Genomic DNA, 24,142 nt, shown 5'->3' on the forward strand with positions numbered 1-24,142 from the left:
CTTTCCCTATGTGCGCAGACTCTGCAACACAGGCCATGACTCCCAACATGTACATCCCCAGTCTCTCGATGAGTACCAGTAGTGTGGTTGTAGTGTGGTTGTAGTGTAGTATGTACTCAAGTAGCAGACCAGCGACGTATCCAGTACAGGAGCCTCTTCTCATGGTGGTACATCAGTCATGTTATGTCGTGAGGGAATGCACCAATCATCCCCTTAAAGCCTTATTTCGCAGCATGCTTCACCTTACGCTTCACCTCGCGCCTCTCCTCCGCCCAATAAGGATACCCCTCACACTCCCCACCCTGATCCCACTCCTTCCTCAACAACCGATCAACTTTAACAACCTGCTTATCATACCACAAATCCAACCAAATCGCATTCTTCCTCTTCTCCTCCTTCAAGTCCTTCATCCGTCTGCGGTAACACTTCTCAATCCTCTTCGCCATCAAGATATCATTATTCGACATCTTCCTCGGGTACGCGTCGGCAGTACCAGAACCGAGTCCACCAGGCCGGAACTGCATGTTGCAGGCCTGCATCCTCATACCGTAATCCTCGTCCATGCGCTCGTGGTCGTGAAGCTGGCATTCTTTGAGATAGGCGAGCTCTTCGTGGAGTTTACCCTGCTGCGTGATGGCGAGGCAACGGACGTGTCCTGTGCGCTGGGCCAAGTCTGAGGTGACGGTGCCGTGGTGTTGGATTGCGTCGAGGCCTTTGTAAACTTCGGGTTCTGGGACGAGGAAGCCCTTGGGCCGGGGGTAGGGGACCATGTGGTTGAAGATGCGAAGCATTGTGGCTGTTTGTTTGTTTGATGAGGGTGATGGGTTTTGGTAGAGGTACAAGAGACTGGGTGAGAAGGCTCTGTACTCCTGACTAGGTTTGGTGAGGCTGAGGAGTTTTGGGAGAAGTGGATAAGATTGGATGAGAAGCCTTTGGACTTCTGACCAGGAGGTGAGGTGAGGTGTAGTTTGTGTGCTGTAGGTGTGGCAGTCTCCAATATATAGGAAGGCCGGACCGACTCTGTCTGATGAAGTACCAAGCTCTAGTCCTTCGGTGAAGTGGAATTGAGTATGTGGTTGTGGTGCAGAACTCTAGAGAGCTTCTGGACGCACAGAGTCAATCGAAGATATGTGAGTTGTATTAGACAGGAGTTAGTGGTGTTTCTCCTAGAATAATCAAACAATCTGGTAGGATATGGTCCGAAATATATAGCCTCCTATACGCCCTCAAGGTACGACATCATCCCCTAGGGTACACCAACAGATCAACTATCGTATACCTTTATGAGGGTAAAGCACCATCTTCTTTTCTATTTCAGAAAGAATTGAGTGCCAACTTGCTCATCGAGGACCTTGCTGGGGCATTGACACCATCGGAGTTGAGTATGGTGGCAGTTGGTTCCATGGCACCAGCAAACGATAAATGCGAGTCCTTCTGCGTCGAGGCCGAAGAGGTTGGGCATGATCGTAATGTGGTGTCGAGTCTGACTTAAGGGGATTGGGTCAACAACAGCTCATCCGGGAGGAATTCTACTTACGTGGACCTGCCGACCCTTTGTGTCAAGGGAGCATCACTTGTCAAGATAACGCGAAACTGAATTGGTTGCTTCCCCTTGTTACGTTTTTGCATCTGTAGTAAAGGCGTTGAAAGACAGAACGTTTACAACATTCAACTTGTGACAAAGGCAAGTCAAGTCAAGCAAAAGAATGGAAAAATAAAGTATGGAGAGCTGAGCTCGGATCCAGTTGTTCTATCTCTACGCCTATAGTCTCCATATTGTCTAGTGCTGTATTTGTCGCCGCCAAGATCCGACGTCTTATGCTGTTACTCCGTGGCCAATGCTTGAAAGAACAAAGTGAATCCAACCCAATCCAAACGAACGCTACCGATTAACGCCATAGTGCCATGTCATATGCTTGCCCTTCTGTACTCCTTCTTGAACGTCAATGAATCCTCCTCTTGTGCCCAGCTCTCCACCGCGAACCCCAACTCCACATCCGGCTCGTGATTCCACCTCCGATTGTTGTAAAGCTTCCCAAATAGCGGTGAGAGCCAAAACCATGCCGGTATAACCGTGTGAAATCGCATCAACTAGAAGCTGAGCAGGCCACTTCTTCTCTTGCCCAGAGGGTAAACCATGAGGGCGCTCATGAATAACCCAACAGTGATACCAATGGCGACTTGAATGACACTGAGAAGAACCGCAAAGGCCGAGTTGTTAAGGTCGGAGCTGTCGGTTGATGTCGAAGTACCATTATTGTTCGTGATCTGATCAGCCGACGTGACACCTGCCAACAACGACCCGCCTGCCGCGAGACCACTAGGGACCTGCACAAATATAGCTGGAAGCATAGCGGCGGCGGCGAGTCCATATCCGACAGTGCGCTTCCGCTCTGGGACGACCCCTTGGGCCTTGTCCTTCTCAGAGAAAGCAGCGGTAGTAGGTGTTGCGGGGGCCGATCCTTCGGGCGTGTTCTCTCCGGGGGTATGGACGCCTGTGGGACCGGAAGCTCCAGCGGTTTGGCCAGACATCTGGTACATCTCCGGACGAGGACGCTCGTTGCGACGACGGCTAGCGCTAACGAAGCGCGGGGCCATACGAAGATCCCACCAGTCGAGGAAGTCGAGGAAACAGTTGTGGGCATGCCGACCAAGGCGGGAGTAGAGGTTAGCTAGCAACCCCACGGTGAGGGCGCCAAGCATGTTCGAGATCTGAGCATTGCCGACGAAGAAGTCGGACGAGTAGCTGTTAACGAGAAAGCCGGCGAGCGAGATGGTGATCATGACAGGCGTCTGCTTCCACTTGGCCTGATTGATAATGCAAAGGCAGAGGGTGAAGCCCGGCACAAACAACAGGTACCAATTCCTATTAAGCGGGTTGGTGCAGGTCGTTCTCGACTCTGCGTGGCGGTCGATCATGCCGTAGAGGGCAGTACCAATCGTAGTTCCGTATCCGAGGAAGAGCGTGTAGATCATGGCATAAACCATGCGAACACTGCCAGCGACCAAGTTGTGGCTTTGCAACTCCAAACTACTACAGAGGACCATGTAACCTGGAAGAATCAGGGCGATTGAGCTCTGTGCCAAAGCGGAGAAGCAAAACAATTCACCATTGTTGATGGAACCGAAGGCGCGGGCCAAGAAGGAGGTGACGATAGAGGCGGTGATTTCAAAGACGTTCGCATACAGCTCGTTGCTCGGGGCAAGGATCAGCTGCATCCAGCCCAGAATGCAACCGAGAATGAAAGCGATGGGCAAGTCGATGAAGCGTCCCTGGAAGGCGAAGGGGGCGACACACACACTGGCGAGGCCATATACGGGCACGCGCATCCAATTGCCGAACTTGAGTTTGCGAGCTGTAATACTCTCCAACATGATGGTAGCCTCGTCGGCGCTGATCAAATCGTGGACAACCTGCTTATAGATGTCATGCACGTCGCGCAGCTTGCCTAGATCGACACCGTGTGCGGAGCGGACGATCTTGACCTCGGTGGTGTGGGTCGCGCTGTCGTCGAAGCTGATAATCATACAGCCAGGAATGTAGAGGAACTGGCCCTCGATCTCGAGGACTCGTGCCGACATCTTCATGTACTCTTCCAGTCTGTGGGTTGGAGCTCCGTACATCATCAGCGCCCTGCACAGCTTGACGAGATACTTATGCCTCGACAAGATCTGAGCAATGTGCTTAGTAATGCGGTGTTTGTCTTCAGACTTTGATGACTTTGGTGAAGATCCGCCCCAGACTCCAGACTTCTTCCTCTTCGGCCGTGACGGGGGCTCGGTCTTGAGCTTCTCGGTGAAGCCCTGGCTAAACACACTCGAAGCCGGCCCTGCCATGGCAGACGACGACTTCATAAGCTCAGCCAGAGCCATGGAGGAACGAGAGCCTTGCTTCTTGTGGTAGTTGAATAAGCCACTGTTGGGGCGAGAAGGCCGAGGAGATCCAGGGGTTGAGGGCGCAGCGGAGGCTGGCATAGAGCCCGGAGGCGAGTGATTGGGCGTTGCTGTAGCTGGTGTGTTGGAACCCGGCGTGTTTCGACCACTGCTACCACCGCTGCCGTTCTCGTTGTAGAGCTTGAGGAGCGATGACAGAATGCCTCCGTGATACTGCTTCGGGGGCGGGACATAGTCGTGGGCGTAAGACTGCTCCAAAGTGGGCGTGGCAGTGCCAGATCGAGCACCTGGAGGCGCCTCATACTTGAAGTAGTCATTCGGTCCGCGGCCGCCCTTCTTGGCCCGTCTGGTGTGAGATCGGACGAGATTCTCGGCATCCAGGTGCGAGTTCTTTCTGGGACGGGACCGGACCTTTCGTCGCTCATCCGACCCATCAACCGCAGAGCTCAAGCCGGTAACGTGGTCGGTTTCCTCGTCATCGCTGAATGGGTTGTAACCGTCGATGGAGTTGCGACGAGAAGGGGGTGAGGAGTAGTTCTCGACACTAACAGCCAAGCGGTTGGCACGCTGGCGAGCCTCCAGACCCGAACGCTGCTGCCGCTCGCCGGCGGTTTGCTCAGCGAGGTCGGCCTTTTGCCTTTCCTCTGGTGCATCGTAGCTGGTGTTACGGCGGAGCACGGGCCGGGGCCGGGCAGGCGTCTCGGAAGGGTTGTTCTCTTGATTCTCTGAAATCAAGACCTGGGTCAGAGCACGGCGCAGCTCACCAGCATCCGGAGCTCCCGCCGGGGTTGCGTCGTTGTCTCGTCTTGGAGTAGCAATGCGTCCGGGTGTATCAAAGGGGTTAACTTCGGGGGACATTGACTGCGCGAAGTAGTCATCGTCAATGACGATGCTTGGTGGCCGATTGTCTACCAGGGGTGTCTGGCTAGGCTGAGGGCTGTCGGCATGGAAGCCAACCTTCTTCTTCTCCTTCTTCTCTTTTCGAGCCTGCTGTGTTGCCGACGAAGGGTGAAGCAATGGTGGAGTTCGAAGCTTGGGCTGTTCCTGTGATGGGTTCTCGAAAGGATTCGGTGGTGTGTTGCTGGAGCCGGAGCTCGTCTGGCCGGACTCTTGAGGCGAGCCCGACATGTTGTCTAAAGAGGAAGTGATCGCCGTTTCCAAGCTGCAGGTTGAAGCTGATCGATTGTCCTCAACTAATTACGAAGATATCGCAGTTGGTGATACAAGAGCCTCTGTACAAGATAGCTGTGACCGGGTAGGTTAGAGCTGCTGGTGAAGATGCAGATTTTCTGGGTATATCGAGTCAAGTATCCAGATATCGATGGATGAATAGTGTCTTCGTTATCGTGGGGTAGTGTCATCAGTGGACCTCACGGCGGTAGCACTCGTGGAAAGTAGGCGCCATTGTATGAGGAAGTTGGAAAGCTAGTTGAAGAGGGTTTGAAGGGTGGGAGGAGGTCAAGGAAGAGGAGGAGGAGGGCGAAGAGGGGATGATCAATGGAGTCGGGAAGCTTGGAAAGCAGGCGGAAGGAGCGGAGAGACGGGACGTAATGAATGGCGAAAAACACAAGACGGAGAAGGGAGAAAGAACTGGAGAAGCTACAGCTGAGAATCGAGCGGAGGAAAGCAGATCCCAGGAACACACAGCAACAGAAACGGCAACGAGCAGACCGGGAGGCTCCACGGGCCCGTCGTCGACTCGTCGCCGGTTCCTTGCTTGGAGCGTGGTGACCGTAGTGGTGTTTCTCGGCCCCGGTGCTAGAGGATTGGCGTGTTTGGTGCGACCTCTGTGTTATCACGCAAGATTGACGGCTCTGCTCTGTGGTATCCATACACTTGTACGCCACGGCGTATCCGTACATCTGTAGAAAACAGAGTATTTGCAGCTGTGTGTCTGTGGTCTGTGATGGTGGTGGAGAAAAGGACCTTGAACCATGTTTGACGTCGATATCCACGTTCACGCCCATGGCCCCACGCTCCGTCACCACACCCATCATGGCCATGGATGATTGACAATCCCACGCCTCGCCATGCCGGGCCCTACGAGGAGTGGGCTGTGGCCCTGCTGCTTGTTCATGGCACCTAGGCCAAGCCAGACGGACTCTCTCGGCTGGCGGGGCGAGCGAGAGCGAGCGAACGTGAGGGTGCTGGCACGCTGACTGGGAACGCTGTGTGAGGGATGAACGGGCGAGCGAGAAAAAAACACGAAGGGTCCACAACAGTCGTCAGAGAGAAGTGGAGAGAGAAGTTCGAGTCGACGATGTTGTGGTGGGTGGATTCGGCGATAAGAGTGCGCAAGCTCCAGCCTCGAGCCGCATCGAGTGTGTGGCTAACGAAAGGAAGTGTGTGTCGAGTAATGACATTGATTGCTATGTCGGAACCGTTAGATTGTTAGTGCAATGAGCTTGCAGATTGCCATGCCGTGCTGTGCAGTTTCGGCTTTGCTGCAGTCTGCGAGATTGCAAAGGCGACAAGATGGAGGGAAGAGGCAACCTGAGGCAAAATGCACGGCAGAATGGGAGGGAACGCGCCGAAAGGTACCTGTGTAGCTTTGCGATACGTACCTCACCTGCTTAGTGTGCAGCTCTTGCCGCCGTCGAGGATTTTCCCTTGCGCTAGAAATGGCAGTGTGCTAGAAAGAGTGGATCCTGCCGCGGAAACCCCTATCGAAGACCGCCACACCTTCCCGTTCTCTCAGTGATACAGTGAGACCCTTTAGTGAGTGAAAACTTTGATGTGTGAGACTGTGAGTGAGTGCGTGTACAGATATGAGTAAGAGGGTGAGTGAGCGTAATGCTACTGAATATGAGAATGAGAGTCATACACAGACGACAGACTGAGAGACTCAGTGACAGGCGTCAAAGCCAAATGCTTTGAAGGACGTGATTGAGTCTTCAAGATGCCACCCCTCCCTCCCCTCCAGCCCTCCAAGATTCCCGCCATCCCTGCCAGGAACCCTTAGCCCTCCATTCTGTGCATTCTCTCTGAAAAGAGAGTGTGTGCAGCGCAGCTAACCCCCCCGTGCCTGCGTCGGTGACCCCCATGCCGTCATTTCAACTCACCCCCTCCTCCCCATCCCCCTCCAACACCCTCACCTTACCTCACTACTACTGTACGCTTTCGCAGCTTGCCGAAGCCCTGCGCTTCCGACTTGCCCTAAAGTGAAGCTCTGCTGAGCTGTTCGTTCCACCAGGCGCCTATCATTGCCTCTTCTCGCGACAGTCGCAGACCGTCTGGAGCTGTTTAGCGCACTTGCCTCGCGTCACACGTGCCTGCACCAAGACTACGCAGTGGACTCGCTGTCGTCGTTATCAGTCGAGTCTCTTGCGTCTTTTACGCGCGCCATACCCGCACCTCTCTTGGCCCTTTTCAAGTTCGTACGGATAATTCTCTCTCACCTGAGAATGGGCTGGCCCACGGTGAGGAGAGCCCCGTGTGCCTCACTGCCCGTATCTGTAGGTGTGAAATGACAAGAGCACAGGAGACGAACGCTGTGAGGACACTTGTGTCAAGGAGGTGAGGTGCGCACATCACTTGCCTCACTCCATAAAGCGTACATGAACTGCTTCTAGACTTCTGGACCACGGGTGTTGGCATTAGTTCGCCTTCAAACTATCAAGAGAGGCTCAATTTAACGCCACGGACGCGTCTTTCTGTGAACATTGAAAACGCGGTTTGAAAACTCAGATGCTGTCAAAACTCATACAGAGTCTCATTATTCAACAACGAACACCGAGTCCGGCCGGCAATGTTCCGGCAGTAGCCCAGCCAGAGACTCCGAAAAGCACGGGCTGAACGAAGAAAACCTTTCAAGCTAACGGGCATTGGCATCCCAACTTCTTCCATGCGTTCCCAACAGAACGTCTCTGGCGCGATCTGACTTACCTTAGCCGTTCCGCTATAGTCTGTTAGGTCCGTCGACCCGTCGCCGGTGCCCGTTCTGGGCCTTGAGAACACCTAAAAGAGTCCCAAAGGGGGAGGGTGTGCTCAAGCCATGTTCCCTGTGAGAGGTTAGAGAGGGTGTGGACGGGAAGCACTTCGGAGGTGTGGTAGGTTCAAGCACGGGCGGCGGCTAGAGTCAGACAGATTAGAGAGTGAGAGAGAACTACGAATGGCTAGCCAGCAAGCACATGAAGAAGAAGCAACCACTGCCGTAGTGCTGTCGCAGATGTGATCGATGAACCAATCTTGCATCCCAATCGGTTGCTTCAATGGTCGTAGGGCCGATTGAGATAACAGAATGCGCCCGACCGAGACTCCGTTTGCCATTTGCCATAACCTTTTTAGTAGTCGTCATTTCGCCGCCTTGGTTTGAGTTTTCTCTCTGGAATGCTCCTTTTCATTGTGCAGTCGTCACTCTCACTCCTGTTCGGCAGTACCAGTATCACCTGCTCGTGTCAGCTCAGACACACATCATTTGCTACCGAACTGCTCTGCCCTCAGATCACCAAATCTTAGCTTTTTCGCCGCAATGCCACAGAATGCCAATCACTCTCACACTCTGTAAACCTGCCATGTGTCACAGTGTCATTCCGTTTCGAGATCATCTCGTCAACGGCGTACCTGAGCGGATGATGGATTATCAGAAACAGTCACATTCGGACACACACGAAAGAACCTCTCAAAACAAAACCTCCCCCTCCAAAAAATTATCATCTTTCGCATGACTCCGAAGCCTGCCATCGGAACCCCTCCGTCCCCTGCTAGCTCCAGGGCTCCCAAAAGCCAAACAGACGAAACAATCAGGGCAGCTCCCTGGCCGAACATCATGGCACCCCTGACGCCGCCGCGGCGGGCATTGTCATTGCTGGGCTGAGTGGCGTATCTATGCTAGAAAGGAATCCCCCGATCTGGCAGAGCATCTCTGCGCTGGCTAGCCCCCGTGTGAGCTACAGTCTGCAGTGTTCACATCCGTCCATTGTCTCCCGGGCCAAACATCCGAAGCGCGGAACCTAGCCAATGGCAAAAAAATGCAAAGGAAAATTGTGCGCTCGCGCGGCCGCCTGCGTCCATCCCGAGCCACCGGTGCCAGCGGTTGCGAAAACCGGTCGACGTGCCATGGCGAGACTATATGACGTAGGGGCGAACGGTGCAGCATCGACAAAATCATGGCCATCCCACACGCCCCCCCCCCCCCTTTTTCCCACCCTCCCGGATGGCCGACTAAGTCCGCCTAGCGAGAGACGAACGAAGGTCCATCTCCAAACTCAGCTTGGTTTGCTACCGTCACATTCTCTGCTGTTGCTATTCTTTGATATGCGTCCTTGACAGGACACCACCTAGAGTGACACGTTCGAGAGGCTCTGCTGTCCGTTTCCAACTGGCTCGTCGATCTTCCGGGTCCCCTTCGAACGAAGGACGGAACGGACGACGACCCTTACTCGATGATGTAAAACAGACCCCACTATCACATGAACATCTGTTCAGCGTTCCTTGGAATTGTGATCTGACTTTGAGTTGGCGATCCTGATTCGTCCCAAGGTTCACCATCGTCGGTTCTTGTTGTTCTTCATCATTCGAATAATCCAATCTATCATACCTTTTCTTTCTCTGTCAGTGGAATCCCTCCCCTACGAGTCTACGCGCGTAACCCTCGTATCTGATAGAACTACCACACTACACTACCCTAATGCCACAGCAACGGTCGCGACCATGATGTGTCCACCGATGACCGATCTACTGTTTCTATCCTGAGTGAGGCTGTGACGCCCGTTCACCATCCTGGCCTCCCCTCCTACTAACTCCCCCTATCACAGCATCCATGCGGCGCGCCGTCCATCATTCATGCCACGCACCGACGCTGCCATCACAGATTGCCAATCTCATTCGAACTTAAGTCGTGATTGACACCGATGTGTGTATGTGTGCGTGCGTGTGTGCCGTGCGTTGCGTGTATGCGTTTGCCCGCCCTCCCGTGCCGCCCGGGACACCGGAACCGGGAGGAGCATCAATCATCGTGAATCAGATCCGTCCACACACACGCCCCATCATCCCACCGCAAGAAATCGTTTCGGTCGCCGTTCTAGACCGCCCTACCGCGACGGGAGGAAGATGGGGTGACCCCTCCAGCTCCTTCTCTCGAGTCCCGAGAAGCTCTACGCCAGATTTCGCTGATGCCAAGCAAGCTACAGAGACGAAGCTTCTCCTCCCCCTCCTGCGTTCCTTTGTGCAAGGCACCGAGATCCGTCATCTTGAGCCCGCGGACCCGTCGGTTCCCAACTTGAACCACGGACACTCGTCCATCTTACCTATCCGTACGAATACCCTTCTTCACCTCTCCACCGGGCCAGCGGGAGTGGATATATCGGCCGTTCCAGCTTATGTCTTGCTCGTCCGTGTGATGACAAAAAGGGGCCCCCTGTCGCTCATCGTCGACTCACTCAGCTTTCACAGGCTCACGTCCCTTTCACGTCCCTCCTCTCGGTTTCCCTAATCCGGAAATCCCGAGCCTTGGGTCCATATTTCGAGATGTCCTTTTTTTTTCCCTTTCTCCCCCTCAGGTCCCCATCTCCTTTTCTCTAAAAAAGACTTTCACGATCCGACCGAGTTTCCCACTACTCTGCGCTATCGCCTTTTCGCATGTCTCCTCCTCGGCGGAACCCCAAAAACTACTCCATTCCACAATAAAGTCGCCCCCGGGGCCCCAACTGGGACTGTCCTGCAGCTATCCCGTCTTCCCCTCTCTTCCCATTAAGCTGGATTCGGTACAGGATCCGAGGGAAGGAATGGGTTTTTGTTGCTTGAAGCCGGGATCTAGGGGCCAGAATCTGGTCTGACGCGCTCCTCCTGCAATGTAGAACCCCTCACGACTCCAGATCCTTTGTGGTCCAACTGATTGTTTGTCAAATTGTGATTTAAATCTCTGCCTCGCCTCATGATCGTGATATCCATCACGCTTCGGGAAGCCCTGTTCAAAGTTCCAGCCCATTGCCTCCGATCCACACACATGGCAATTTGACTACCCGTGCCCCCTCGCACTTTCGCAGCGGCAAGAAAACCCTGTCGACAACTCCTATCGGGGGCCCCTGGTGTGATGTGCGCAAGGGAACGAAGAGGCATCTTTGTCCAGGCCCCTGAAGGGAAGAGCTCTCCCCCAACGGTGGAGTTTCCCTCCTTCTTGTGACCATTTCTCAAGTCCTTATTTTTTGTCACACACGATAAGATTTTCCGCTACAAGATCTCCACCAGAAATCCAGAACGCTGAGCCCCGAGCCTGCCAGGGAAACAAAAGCTGTGTCGGTAGAGCCCAAATCCTAAAATAAGATGAGACCTTCTTCGTCCGGTCGGTGATGGTCCACTTAATGTCGCATCCCGTCCGAAACAGAGGCGGTATCGGGGCCATCTCGCGGTTCGTGTGCCCACAACTCTTCCCTCTCATCGCAGCATCGCAGATGGTCCGGAAGTTGCAGCCGGACTAAACAGAAACTCTGTTCTACGGGCTGATCATTGATGATGTGGCCGAACTATCTTAGCCCTGCAGCTGCTCGAAGAGGGAGGTATGCATTCGTAGGTGTAAGCGTTGCAGTCTAGTCAACGGCGGGTGAGTCCGCGCCGAACATCCACCACACGTTTTCAAGTGCCATCCGGCATTGGATGATCTATAACTCAAAGTTCAGCATGAAACGAGCGCTGTGCTGGGCAAAAGGCCCAACATAGTTTGGGGGCTGTTTTATTCTGCTTTCCACCCCCTTTGGGTCGTCGGCATGCTGCATGACGACGGATGAGATATTGGCGTGCTGCGATGCAAAACTTTGATAGCATGCCGTCGGTGATTCGTGATGCTGCAGCAGTATTGACTCGACACGGCCAACATACTCAGCACGCCGTGAATCAGGGCAAGGTTTGCAATCTTGACACTGCACGCAACATCACATTCGACATGTGATGCTGCCATCTCAATAACTATCCGTTGACGCGTGTACCTCTCTCTCAGTCACATCTGCAACCCGGACGGGCTCCAGTGACTATGCCGCATCGTCAAGTCTTGGTTTCAAAAATACCCGTAGGGCCGATATCAATGCCACCCACCGACAACCCGTGAAAACGAGAGAACATCAAGGCACGAATAGGAAGGTGGCCGCAGGAAAACGGCCAGGTAGCCAAACACCTCGCCGTGAAAAAGCTTGACCGAGCTGTTCTTCCTTGCGGTGACAAATGTCACCTACCGTGATGGCTCGTCTGAGCCGGATGCAACACACCGTCATAGACGACCCCCACGCCGCTACGCCACGGGTCCGCGGCAACTTACCACACTCCCGGGCCCACCTGATATCAGGAACAATTATGCTTTTTTCCATTCTTCTCATACTTTCGTGCCTGGTAGCTAGGACTCGGCAAGGGAGGAAAAGCTCGATGCACCCCTTGAAGCATGATATTGGCAGCCGCCCTCATTTCATTGCCAAGTTAAGAAAAGTTGGTGTGCAGGGTATCGGCTACACCGTTCCAGTGGTATCACTAGCCTTGGAAATGAAGCCATCGTGAAGTCCGCAACCAGTGATCCTTTCAAATGGCTCTCATAAGGCAGGGAGAAGAAAGAGAATCGACCTGTCACATTCGAGTCCTGCGGCAAATAACCCCCTTGTTGTTGTTAGAGCTCAGAGCCCCCATCCCCCAGTAGAGTCGGGTTGTAAGACTGCGTAATCTCCCATCGCAGCCCAACGATGCATGGTTCCCTGGGCCCTGTCTCTTTCCATGAGGCTTATTCACGATGGGCCGTCGACGGTCCGTGTGCTGCTGAGAAAATTTAGGCGGATCCGGTTCGCAGGCAGGATGCACGTGTGGATCGGATCGGGGAATTTAGTTCATCTCAGGGGGATCCATCGAACACTCCCCCTTATTGATCGCCGACGACGGCAAAACAGTCGTCGGAGGGAGACAAGTGCTATGGCAACGGGGAGCCAGTGATTATTTTGTTGATCTCTTCAAGGTACGACTTTTGTCCTGATTGACTGGTTGGTTTGGTTTAAAAGTGTGTTGAATTGCGGTTGGGCGAAACATCGAAAGCCCGCTACATAAATCTTCACAACAGTCTAATAGGAGTTGTACAGTACATATGAAGCTTGACACAGACATTTACAGATTGCTGAAGTCTCTTTCCGCCAAGAACGGAGAAGGGCGCCACTAAGTACGGGGAATAATGCGCCTTTCCAACAACGTCGACTTGGATGATACAGATGTTGATCGATACTACCTGAAATCGCAAGACTAGGTATTGTCTTGATAGCTGAGCATACAAGACTGCGGATGAAATTTGAAAGATCAAGGAGACTCCTGGGACCTACCGGGTATCGTGGGTCTCAAATTTGTTAAATGCAAGTGCTAACGCAGAAACCCATCTTGTTCCATTATTTCCCATCTCCAAGTTGCACAGCTCAGCTTCATGACAACTGAAATAGCATGAGATGTCTCCGTGCATGTAGATTCATCGAGAAAATGCAGTCTTCTAGGTAAATTCCGTCATTCAATACCTCTAACATTCTACTGATAACCTATTGATATTGGTAATGATGAAGATTCTGGTCTAGTATGGTTTCGGGAGGTCAACGCTGTTGCACACATTACTAGCATACACATGCCTACTTGTGTCAATGCCAAGGCAGTTGACCTGGTCAAACAGCTCAACGTAGGTCTTTAAGAAGGGTGTTGTAGTCACAACTGTACATTGGTCCCCGCACCAATGATGAGAAGTAAAGCGTTGATAGATCCAGCATGCATGACATAAGATTGGCTTCCAATACACGCTTGACTATCTTAGAGACAATATGACAGGAGCAGAAGTAGTTCTGTTTGACTATCACGTGTTTGATATTCTTCAGCTTCAAGTAAATAAAATCACGTCAATTATTCGTGCCCTCGATGTTAAAACCTAATAATGATCACAAGATATACCTCTTCAGACGTCCGAACCCAAAGGGTGACCGAAGTGCATTGTTTCTCTCACCTGTCCGCCTCGCATTATCTCCTTTCCTTCAACCCATCTGAACATTCAACCAGCGGATGCAGTGGCAGCAGGCAAAACCGAAACGGTGAGAACAAAAGCGGCAGTAATCTGAGAAGTCGAAGCTGTACTTGTTTGAGTGGATGATGATGCTGTGAGCGATGTGGAAAGAATCCCAGAGGAGGAGGCTTGTGAAGATGGAGATGTGCTCGATTGGATGCTAGTCTGGCTAGTGCTCGATGTGGTCGCGGATGTCGGAGTGCTTGAACTTGAGCTTGGTATCGGAGATGAACCAGAAGTCGTCGAGGAAGTGAGTATAGACGGCGATGAACTAATAGTTGTAGTCGAGCTTGAGATGACGGAGGATCCTGAGCTCCCGCTAGTCGTGCCGGTAGTGGAAGAAGGAGTAGAAGTAGATGTTCCAGTGCTCCCGGATGTCAAGGAAGAGCCGATGAAGGATGAAGAGCTGGTCGTCCCGCTGCTGCTCGTGACGTTCGAACTCGCACTTGGGTTCAGATTCAAGGTGGTAGAAAGCCCCGTGCTAGTTCTGGAGCTACCAGTGTTGGAAGTGCTCGTGGATGAACTTGTTCCTGAACTTGAAGAAGGGGTAGTTGATGATTGCGTTGAAGTTGTCGAAGATGTTGAGGAGGAGGTGAGTGAAGAGGAAGAGGTAGTACTAGAGTCCGTAGTGGTGATTGTTGGCCCGCTGCTTGAGGAGCTCGAAGTGCTGGATGATGACGAGGTCAAAGTTGTTGAGGTGTCAGTACTGCTCGTTCCTGAAGTAGTTGAGCTACTTGTGTCGGTGGATGTCGGAGAGGTCGTCAGGGTCGATGAGCTCGATGAGCTGGAAGAACTGGACGAGCTTGAAGAACTTGAGGAGCTCGAGGAGCTCGTTGAAGTTGTCGTTGTCGTTGTCGACATAGAAAAGTCGAACAGGCTGAAATACTGAGCGGAGCTGACAGAACCGCCACAGTAAAGGGTATTATCTGCAGGGCAAAGGATATTGCAATTACTAGGGCTACCAGGTGAGAATAGGATATTGGTAACACCTGCATTGCTGCAGTAACACTGGGTCGAAAAGATCGCGCCGTATGAGCGGCCGAGGGTCGTGAAGCAAATATTTCGACAAACCGATACGCTATTGCTGATATCGACAGAGGTTAAGGTGAAGACCTGCTGGAAGGCGAAAGGTGTGCCGCATCCTAGGTAGACGGTGTCGGGGGGAAGCTGGCTTGCTACGCTCACTGCCAAGCCAAGCAATGCCACGAATAAGACTATCATCATGGAGCTGAACTTGATGTTTCCGTGAGACTCCGTGATATAGTACTGCCCTGAGTATAGGTTGCTTATTTGGAAATTTATGTTGTTGTGGCCTTGATTCAGTGTCTGCCGGCAGGCGGGTAGATGATTGGAGATGGGGACCCTTGACAGGAGAGGACGAGACCGAAACAGAGTATTTCGTGATAAAGGGAGGGGAAGGGGGGTTTTCAGGTTTTCGACCGGAAGTTCAGAATCGAAGAACACGGGCCGGGGCAACATGAAATAGCCGATTTCTATCTATTCTACCTACCCGAGGGATGTTCAAAGTATGTGTTGACTGTAGCCGAAAACGCCAAAATTCCTGCTACTCAGTCTGGACAGGGCCGAGGCAGCCGTGGTGCGCTTGCATGAAAATTGTTCAGCTGAATGACTTCGCATTCTTTGACGCCCAACAATCGTTATTGTCTTGGATCAATACCGTATCGTGCAATGGCAATGGCCATCCGATTAGCCACCATATTTTCGTGTCTCGGAGATAATCCGAATTCGATACCAGCTGAGTAAACAGGGAACGTATCCGAATTTGTATGAACCACGCATGGAGCATGGTTGACTATTAGCTGAGTACCTTTAGATTTCAATCAGAAGATGCAGGTGGTCTTCCTGACCGCTGACGAGGTGGGCGTCATGTTGGGTTACACCAAGATGGACTTGGCCGAATTGCTGGAGTGCAGACAACAATGTAATGATGCACAACAGGTTTCAATATGACCTCCGTGTTTATACCGTAAAGCCCCGACCTACTGTTCAGGGGTCGCAACGGGGCGGCGGGGCGAACCCCACAGCAGCGCCGGCCCAGACGCCGAGTCGGACCGCTTGAGTGGGTCGTTCCGGAGCGGCACCGTTGATCAAATGGCCGGATGACTTATTGCACCTTCTGCCTTCTTGTGGCAACTTCCGAGGATTCAAGACAGGCAACAAAAGCCTGGATCTGCACGGAAGCCACTGAACCGAAGATGTATCCGAGGAAGCTGCCACCCTGGGGGCATTGTAATACGTCACCTAATGTACGATACTTTCCTTCTAAGTAGGAGAATGCTTCCTAGCGCCGGCTGAATTGACTTTTATCCCCATATAGGTACGTCGTCTCAAAAGCTGGGATCGCAGCACAACAAACATCATCATGGAGCCTCCCACCAGTCACTCAACATGAGCAATCAATCCAAGTAACGAGAAACGGGAACAAAAAGGAAGATGCCTTCCCCAATCCCCCGCCTCCTCCCACCAATCTTCTCAATCTTCGACTCAGGCCTCGCCGAAACAGCAAACCTCCCCCTCTTCTACCTCTCCCACGACGCCGAACCCTCCGAGGCAGACAACGCAATTGGCATCAACATTCACGCAGGGCCCTTCTCCACCGCGCCCATCATCGCGCACCTCACCCACCGCCTCGTCAGCCTACCGGGCTAGAAGACCCGTCGCACAATGCAAGTCCACCTCGAACAGCCGCAGTCTTCTCTTCCTTCACGCCCCCGCCGCCGGGAAAGCAACTCCAGCGACACCCCCAAGGTCCTCCTCCACGAAGACCGCGGCCGGCAGGGAAATGCATTGGGTTTCCGCTCGCTTTTGAGCCGCATCATCCGCGGGAGGGGGTATCAAGGCCTATGGCGCTTCACGATGCGTCTTCGAGATCCTTGTTGGGCGGAGATGATGACCGATGTCGATTTCGAATGGAGGCATAGTCGAGGGTTATCCATTCGGACACTTCGTCTTTCGGATGGGTGGCTTCTCTGGCGGAAACGCACGCCCGACGAAACACGCATTCTGAGAGCTCCTCGACAGTCGTATCTCGGAAGGGGAGGCTATGCCAAACTAGACGAAGAGTTAGTCGCCATGATATCGATTGACCTCTCGCGACCGTACCTTGGTACAGGATTCCGATTCCTCAACTCCGCCGCCGTTCCACCTAATGCAAAAGAAACACCGTTCTTGAACGACGACTTCGCGTTGGTAGCAATCATGTCCGGCATTGGCATAATCATGGGCGAAAACGAAACTCTAGGCGGCGTTTTGACGGCCGAGGAAATACAAGCTTCACAGAGACCTCACCTCAAGCGCGCCGCGTTAGTAGAGAAACACACACGCGAGGCAAAGGAATGGCTTGCAACACTAGACCTACTCGACGACAATGACCACGACGACGAGCCGCCCCATATACGAAGGGTTGAAAGAGTAGCTCCGTGGAGAGACCTCCACGGGTCAAAAGGAACAACCACACGGGGAAAGGAGGGAGGCGGTGGCAAGACAAAAGGGTCCAAAGGAACAGCGCCTGGAGAACGCCGACAGCGCAGTCTATCGGCACCCGAGACTTCTTCGCAACGGAGAGCCGGCAAGAGAACTCTGCATCACGATCCGAACCGCAGATAGGAATGGGAGAAGAGGCCTGCCGTGTACGTGCCGAGGAAGAGGGAGAGAACAACCAACGCGTCTGCGGCGACGAGACGGACTACGCCGCTGCGTTCTTCACAGAGAAGCTCGTATGGAGATCGAGACCCGACGAGTCGGAGTGCAATCTTGGCACAAGGAGGAACGCAGATCGAGTGAGTTGGTGGGATATGGCGTGGGCTTGAGAGTTTGAGGGCCTCGAGGAGGTAAATCCCTTTCGAGGGACGGTCTTCTCAAGCACGTCTGATTCCAAGGTGTCCAAAGAGCTTTCGAGGTCGGTCGAGTTGGTTATGGCTGGACGAAGGAAGTATCCGGTACAGGCTCGCTCTACAATGACAGTACTAGCAGTAGAAATTCATGACATAACTATGGCGTGTGATTTTATTACGCGAAACTGAGCGTACGGTTTCTTTTTGTTCGTTTTTTGACGACTGAAAAGAAAGAATGGAATGGTCTATGGACTTGCAAGACTGCCTGTCTAGGACCTCGTCCTATTTGCGGATTATTTACTCCAGAAGGGACATATTGTGCAGAATTAGTACATTAAGATGTGTAGGTGCCAGGGTCGTGGTAGGACTCGTAAAAGGGACTGATGCTAGCTTATGGTTCTCCAGACTTTGAGTATCGACACGCTGACTTCACAAATACATCAAGCCATCCAACCTTCAGGAGATTGAAGTTCCTGAATCAGGTACAGCGATACCATTTGCGTTATTTTCTACGCAAAGCCTCACAGGGCACAATAACGCGAGTAACCATTCAGAAGACGGCCACTCACTAGACTCGACGACTCCATTCCCGAACGAGAACTTACCGGAGGATTTCGTGCCAGCTAAGAAACTCAAATCGTGGCCCCTATTCATTGACCTCGCTTATTGTCACAACTTCTCGCGAAGAAAGAGAGAAGCGGACCACCAGTATCCAGGTACATGGCCGTGGTGGCTCCTCCGGGGGACTCCGATTAGCTTCGCACACGACCTTTGACAACCTACGAGGCGCAGGAATTGAGCAAGACCAAGGGCAACCAATAGCGTCTGTGTTAGGAACGTGGACAGGCTGAGCGAAGTTGAGCGATATGAGTACCCAACGCAGAGAGACGACAGAGCCCAGCATCACGTCAAGCGTGCTGCATAAGATCCTTACACAGCCTCAAGCCTATCCCTTCAACATCGTAAGATGCCAAGGCAATATTCATTGGGCCAAGCTTCACTGTGAAAATTGCAAGCTCAATTCCTCTCTTTCCGCGCTTGCCAGTGTGGGTTCTGGCTTTGATTGACTTCAGCTGAGTTAGTCGTGATCTTAAACCCCGCATCGACGGGTGAAAGACGTGCAGCAGGAGGGAGGACGATCTCCGTATATCCCCGGATCTGCAAGAAGGCCTCCGAGATCCCCAGAATCTCAAAGTGAGCGGAGAAGTCCATCAATCGTCATCACTCGGAATGGAGAGAAGGCCCCATCATTGAGCCGATGGTCGTCAATGTTGGTGCTTGGCCTCTGCAAAGCCGCCACCGTAGGAATGACAGCCTTGCCCTAGCTGGGGGCCACGAAGAAGTTCCGGAACGAATGGCTGACCCAGGAACAAGACCGATCGACAGGCGGGCGTTCGGTAGGCTAGCGGCTCGAAGAGAAGGTGGCATGTATGGTTGTATTCATCGTCGGAGACGATTTGACCAAAGCTAAGCAAACAAGCTCCATGGTCGTGCCAATGGTGCGTAAGCCAAGTCGGTTGACCTCTTGGTTGTCCCTCCATTAGCGGAGTCGCGATTCATGGCACAGCGCCTAGTGGTGTGCGAGGAATTCTCGTGCTCGTCTTGTCATGTCTGTTGCCAAGCAGGATGTAGCCGCCACGTTTTCAATATTGAGCCAAAGCCTAGCCAAGGAAAGGGGGGAAATGGACTCGGGGGCCTTGGCGTTTCTTGTATCTGGAGCTTGGGTTGCTTGTACGTTGGTTTGATCAGGGACCGTCACCTCGGACACGTCGGACCCCAACAGACAATGTCCTGAAGCGAAACAGATGTGCATACTGATATCGTTTTGTTTCTTGCTGCTGTCATCTAATCTTAGCACTCGAATGCGTTGCGTAGCACATGCGACGGACCCTGAATTTGTCAGAAACAAGCAGAGTGGGAACATCCTGTCGCAAGCTATTCCCAGCGTCGCAAGCAGCACAGACAGGGTGTCACAGGCCAGGCGTTCTCAAACATGCGCGGTGCTTGGAAACATGCTGATAAGAACCAACCCACCGGGCGATATCTAGCGAGGAGAATCGGAACACCGATACCACAGTCCACAGGTGAAGAGGTTGGGAAGCTAGTTGCGACGCAATTCCAAAAATACGAGCATGTGCGGTCTTTCCAGGTTCCAGGCTTCTAGAAGTACTCTTAGTCGCGCCGGGGAAGTGAGACATTGGCCGGAGCAGCGGGAGGCTCGTCAGCAGCCGTTCGATTAGTGTCAATCAAGGTGCCGTGGCCTCGACTCTCAATATCGCCCGATTGGCCCGAAGCTACAGTGGTATCTGCACAAGTTGCAAGTTTGAGGGGATCGGGGACTTTCGATTTCCACTGACAGGCGCTTTGGCAATATCGCAACAGGGCCTTGCGGCTCACCGCCGTTTGGGAGCGGCGAATTTGAATGATTCGGACAAAGTTCACGGTGGAATCTTGAGTTTTTCGGTGCGTATCTCCCATGGCATGATAGCGGCCGGTGGGAATGGTAGTATTCCAAAAACCTAGGGTAAGCACGCCGCGGCAGCTCGCCGGAGCAGAGGCCAGAAGGTTGGAAAAGGATCTCGAAACACTCGGGAGATGCGCTTGCAGATGTGTTGCCTCGTTGCGGTAAGGATTAGGATGTGCGCCGGAGCATAGTCAAATGGTGGGTGGTGACGGAGGTGGGGTGAAGCGAGGATGCACTGGTGCAGACAGGCACATGGCCGGCCAGGTGTTGTTGAGCTTGCGAAAAGGGCCCGGTTTGGCGAGGATGATTGACCCGTTCTTCTCCGCAAGGAATACTCGGGGTTTGGGGTTGAACGGGGGAGATGTCGTTGGAGAGGCGGGGAAGATGGGGAGATGGGGGAGCGAGATTCCGTCGAGAGACACTTTTGTGATTAAGGACGGTCGATGTGTGGTTGAAGGACTCTCCCACGTTACGGCGAGGGGCGGGCGTCTTTCCATGTTGAGTTTAGACGAGGGGTGGGCAAGTCCAGGCGAGAGGAGGGACGGCGGCCGGTGAGATGAGGTGAGTGGTCAGCGGTGGTCGGAGAGGTCGAGTGCCGGGACAAGTCGCATCAGGCTATCAGCCTCTTGGTCTTCTCTGGAGCTGTCCAGGCAAAATTGCTCAGTGCGGTACATTAGCTTGGATGTAGCGACTGGGATGTGGGAGGAGTTTTGGCTGACTGGCGTTCCGTTGGCGGCAAGCAAGTGAGAGGCAATGGCGTGGTTTTTGAGGGTACAAAGTCTTGGCAAACGTTGCGATGTCGTGTACTCGTGATAAGCCGTAGCTCGTGGATGGTTCAGTTGGTGGTGATGCCCAGCGGAGAGGGACCCTAGGTGCGACTATGGAGAATCCGTACCTTGGCCTTGGGCCATTTGACCCAGCATGACTCGGCATAAGGTGGATTGAAGAACAGGCTTGGACGGACAACTCCAGACTCCAGTCTTTGCTAGACGTGCTAGGCTGGAGATTTGACATCTGGAGGCCGGGGAAACAAAGATTGGGGAAATCTGCCCGTGGGGAACGGTGATGCAGAGAATGTGAGGGGGCGAATACGGAGGATGCCATTGGGCAGATGTGGTGAAGTTGTGAGAAAAAGATTCGGAAGATGGCCGAATATTCGCAGGCCAGAGGAGGGGGAAAGTGGAGACATTGGCGCTATCGGTGTTGCGCCCGACGGAGGGAGCCCCCGGTTGTCCCCGGTCGTGCTTCCCCAAGAACCGTCTTTGTCGTTTCCTCACAAGCGATGGGGGAAGGAACGAGGTATCGAGAAACGGTGGAAGGAAGTAAGGAAGTAAGGAAAGAGTGTCAACTAGTGGCAGAGGCAGTGACAGTGGGGGGGGGGGATGCCTTCCGACGGACTATCCAACTAACTAGACGCCCACAAAGGTGACGAGTATCGTGGCCTTGCCAGGAATGCGCAGGTAATACGGAGCCAGCAGACTATTTGACAGTTTCGACGGACCATCATGGGGCCCCGACTTGAGAATCTCTGGGGAATTAAAAGGGTCGCGGGGATGAAGAAGTATGGATACGCAGTAAGGAGTACATAGTAGGGGTTGGTGGACACTCGCACGCACCGAACTTGTTTGTAGCGTGCCATTTGCCAGGCATTGACGCTTGGGTCACTGGGTTGCAAAGTCGCAACACTTACATGACCATTGGCGGACAGCAGTGCGCGAATTTCCTCGACTTCATTGAATGTCACTTGTATTTTCCCCTCCACTATGGTCCATGATACAATTTTCATTGGCCAAGAGACAACACAGGATGAGAGACATATTCTTCCATTCAGTATTAGTCTGTCGTAATACGGATGGTACTAGATTATTAGCATCAGACCATAACGCCCGTTAAGCTTATTTCCCCGTTCCTCCATCATCTTGTACGGTGGGACGGACTCTGGCTGGCTGCTAGTGCATTGGGCGGGCATTGCCCATCACCCATTACCTACCCATCAGTGCGGGATCGGCTATCTGCTAATCCAATGGGGGATGATCTGGGGGAAATCTGTTCGCGAGCTGTCAAACGTGTCAGACGTGTTCGTTTGATCTCGCGAACCGCTCTGCTGGAATCGACGAAACGACCTCACTTTGCGACAGTTTTTTGACCTCACCTCATTGATATCGTCAATTGTCGTCGACGTCGTCGAGTGCGGCGACAATTTACTCAACTCCCTCGCAGCGCCGAGCAACTTGGCGTGACGGGATGGCTTGCCGAGGAGGACACAAGCACTTTCTTGGCAGACTCATCGCCCGTTGGGTCTTGGCGACTTGGCCTACGTCTGGTCAGCGTGGCCCATCCTTGCCCGTCTGCTTAGGTGTCTGCGTCCTTTTCCCACGCTTGCGATTTGTGGTCTTGGTGTTGGCATTAACGCTGGCGATTCCGGTGTTGCTTGTTCCCCCCCTCTTGCAAGTTGCAGCCAGGTGGCGGCAGTAGTGCGAGGCATGGAAGAAGCATAATTGAGGAGGAGTACATTCTGATGCGAAGATGGTGCAATTGAGAAATCCGAAGTTGAGCGTGACTTCCCTCCATGTTGAGTCCTGACTGTGTACGTATCTACCTTGCTGAACGGGATGTGTTCTGGCGCTCCTTCTGGAAGGCAGCAACCGATCAACGAAGGAAAGAAGAGGAGTCACGGGACGCCAGTGGAGGCGCGCTTTCCTTGTCTTGCTCTCCCTTAGGTTCAGGTCCCTGCTGGACCGGGAAGGGAATCTTAATCATCGTGAGAAACACAAAAATGAAGGCAGGCGTGATCGTGACTTGGTGGGTCATGCTGCTCAAGTGCCTGCCGTTCGTTCGTCTTGCATTTCCCTCGTTCTCTCCCAAATCCAATCTCTCCCGTCATCCAACATCCAATCGAAAGGGTACGTACCCCTTACCTTTGACCATCTCGAATATCTGACACTGACTCTGACTCTGCTGCTCATCTCCCATTCCCTCCGGTCTCCTCTTCTCCCACACACACACCTTTTCCCTCCCGCTCCATTGAAGGATTCGGCCGTGATGCAACATTGTTCAATCGCCCCCATCCAACTCTCCACAGACCAAACCCCAACACAGACAGCCAAGACCTCCTGGACGTGTGAGGCGCAAACTTTTTCTGCACTCGCTCCAACCTAACCCTTTTTCGCGGCCCTGACTAAGGTAACTTTTTCCTTCGTTTCTTCCTGGCTTCGTTTGGCGTTGGTTCTCACTTCTCACAGTGCACACTATCGCCGCAATCGAACCCCCGTTGCTATTCCTAGCGTTCCAATCTGCTTATTCTTGGCCCTCAACTCCATCCGTTTCTTACACTGCTCCGACAGCGCAACATCATAGTTATCACTACCACTGCAATAGTGCCATTCAACATTGTATCGCGACAAAGGCCAGCCATGTCTGAGTAATCGAGAGTCGTTTTCCGTTGGGTCTACTCCGTGCCATTCGTTTCACCGTTTCCTATTCTGGTCTGCCACAGCGCAACCTGCACCATGCCCGAAACCACAGAGTACAGACACCAAGACAAGAGAGATGGAGGCGTGTGACACGTTTTGTGCGACCAAACGAAGACCGTCGTCACTTTCTCCCACGCATACCAACCCGAAATGAAGTTCTATCATGGAGACAAGAGGGTGTCCGGCCGGCGACTCCCAGTGGATTCGACATGATGCGCGTTAACTTGGATCCCGCCTCATATCGCATCTCACTTTGCCGCACTTGGACATGCCGGGAGACGGACGCTTAACCCATGGACCACGGTTCATCATTACAAACGCCAACCAACCTCTTCCCCATCCAGATCCCTCGCCAGTAGCTAGCTAGCTGAGAAGCCGGCTGCATGGGGTGATCCATCATGTGCCGGAGTGAAGGCCGTCTCCCGCACGCTTGAAATTCCGTAGTGGGCATAGACCAGAC

General features: G+C 53.1%; 9 protein-coding genes across 9 annotated transcripts; 2 read left to right on the top strand and 7 right to left on the bottom strand.

The window, feature by feature from the left end:
- Positions 1 to 221: 221 nt before the first annotated feature.
- On the bottom strand, positions 222 to 791 carry BDZ83DRAFT_584149 (uncharacterized protein; the record flags this gene model as incomplete). Its single annotated transcript, XM_060505733.1, has 1 exon — positions 222 to 791. One exon carries the CDS (start codon positions 789 to 791, stop codon positions 222 to 224), a length of 570 nt encoding a protein of 189 aa, XP_060361985.1.
- Positions 792 to 2,091: 1,300 nt separating this feature from the next.
- Positions 2,092 to 5,022, bottom strand: BDZ83DRAFT_584144 (uncharacterized protein; the record flags this gene model as incomplete). Its single annotated transcript, XM_060505731.1, has 1 exon — positions 2,092 to 5,022. The coding sequence occupies one exon, from the start codon at positions 5,020 to 5,022 to the stop codon at positions 2,092 to 2,094; it is 2,931 nt and encodes a 976-aa protein (XP_060361986.1).
- Positions 5,023 to 5,143: 121 nt separating this feature from the next.
- On the bottom strand, positions 5,144 to 6,087 carry BDZ83DRAFT_440790 (uncharacterized protein). The gene has a single exon (XM_060503102.1). It carries the CDS (start codon positions 5,895 to 5,897, stop codon positions 5,265 to 5,267), a length of 633 nt encoding a protein of 210 aa, XP_060361987.1. The 5' UTR covers positions 5,898 to 6,087; the 3' UTR covers positions 5,144 to 5,264.
- A 3,371-nt stretch (positions 6,088 to 9,458) lies between these two features.
- On the top strand, positions 9,459 to 10,851 carry BDZ83DRAFT_440810 (uncharacterized protein). The gene is made up of 2 exons (XM_060503103.1): positions 9,459 to 10,148; positions 10,279 to 10,851. The coding sequence occupies exons 1-2, from the start codon at positions 9,755 to 9,757 to the stop codon at positions 10,668 to 10,670; spliced, it is 786 nt and encodes a 261-aa protein (XP_060361988.1). The 5' UTR covers positions 9,459 to 9,754; the 3' UTR covers positions 10,671 to 10,851.
- A 2,768-nt stretch (positions 10,852 to 13,619) lies between these two features.
- BDZ83DRAFT_630511 (uncharacterized protein) lies at positions 13,620 to 15,327 on the bottom strand. Its single transcript, XM_060508835.1, has one exon. The coding sequence runs from the start codon at positions 15,113 to 15,115 to the stop codon at positions 13,880 to 13,882; it is 1,236 nt and encodes a 411-aa protein (XP_060361989.1). The 5' UTR covers positions 15,116 to 15,327; the 3' UTR covers positions 13,620 to 13,879.
- A 718-nt stretch (positions 15,328 to 16,045) lies between these two features.
- Positions 16,046 to 16,746, top strand: BDZ83DRAFT_630512 (uncharacterized protein). The gene is made up of 2 exons (XM_060508836.1): positions 16,046 to 16,158; positions 16,230 to 16,746. Exon 2 carries the CDS (start codon positions 16,346 to 16,348, stop codon positions 16,559 to 16,561), a length of 216 nt encoding a protein of 71 aa, XP_060361990.1. The 5' UTR covers positions 16,046 to 16,158; positions 16,230 to 16,345; the 3' UTR covers positions 16,562 to 16,746.
- A 1,570-nt stretch (positions 16,747 to 18,316) lies between these two features.
- On the bottom strand, positions 18,317 to 18,732 carry BDZ83DRAFT_440849 (uncharacterized protein). Its single transcript, XM_060503104.1, has one exon. It carries the CDS (start codon positions 18,647 to 18,649, stop codon positions 18,392 to 18,394), a length of 258 nt encoding a protein of 85 aa, XP_060361991.1. The 5' UTR covers positions 18,650 to 18,732; the 3' UTR covers positions 18,317 to 18,391.
- Positions 18,733 to 20,390: 1,658 nt separating this feature from the next.
- Positions 20,391 to 20,761, bottom strand: BDZ83DRAFT_630516 (uncharacterized protein). The gene has a single exon (XM_060508837.1). The coding sequence runs from the start codon at positions 20,704 to 20,706 to the stop codon at positions 20,401 to 20,403; it is 306 nt and encodes a 101-aa protein (XP_060361992.1). The 5' UTR covers positions 20,707 to 20,761; the 3' UTR covers positions 20,391 to 20,400.
- A 1,724-nt stretch (positions 20,762 to 22,485) lies between these two features.
- BDZ83DRAFT_630518 (uncharacterized protein) lies at positions 22,486 to 22,825 on the bottom strand. The gene has a single exon (XM_060508838.1). It carries the CDS (start codon positions 22,692 to 22,694, stop codon positions 22,524 to 22,526), a length of 171 nt encoding a protein of 56 aa, XP_060361993.1. The 5' UTR covers positions 22,695 to 22,825; the 3' UTR covers positions 22,486 to 22,523.
- Between the last annotated feature and the right edge of the window lie 1,317 nt (positions 22,826 to 24,142).

The sequence above is a fragment of the Colletotrichum acutatum genome (assembly GCF_030867785.1).
Source record: "Colletotrichum acutatum strain CBS 112980 chromosome Unknown BDZ83scaffold_87, whole genome shotgun sequence".
Lineage (NCBI taxonomy): Eukaryota > Fungi > Ascomycota > Sordariomycetes > Glomerellales > Glomerellaceae > Colletotrichum > Colletotrichum acutatum.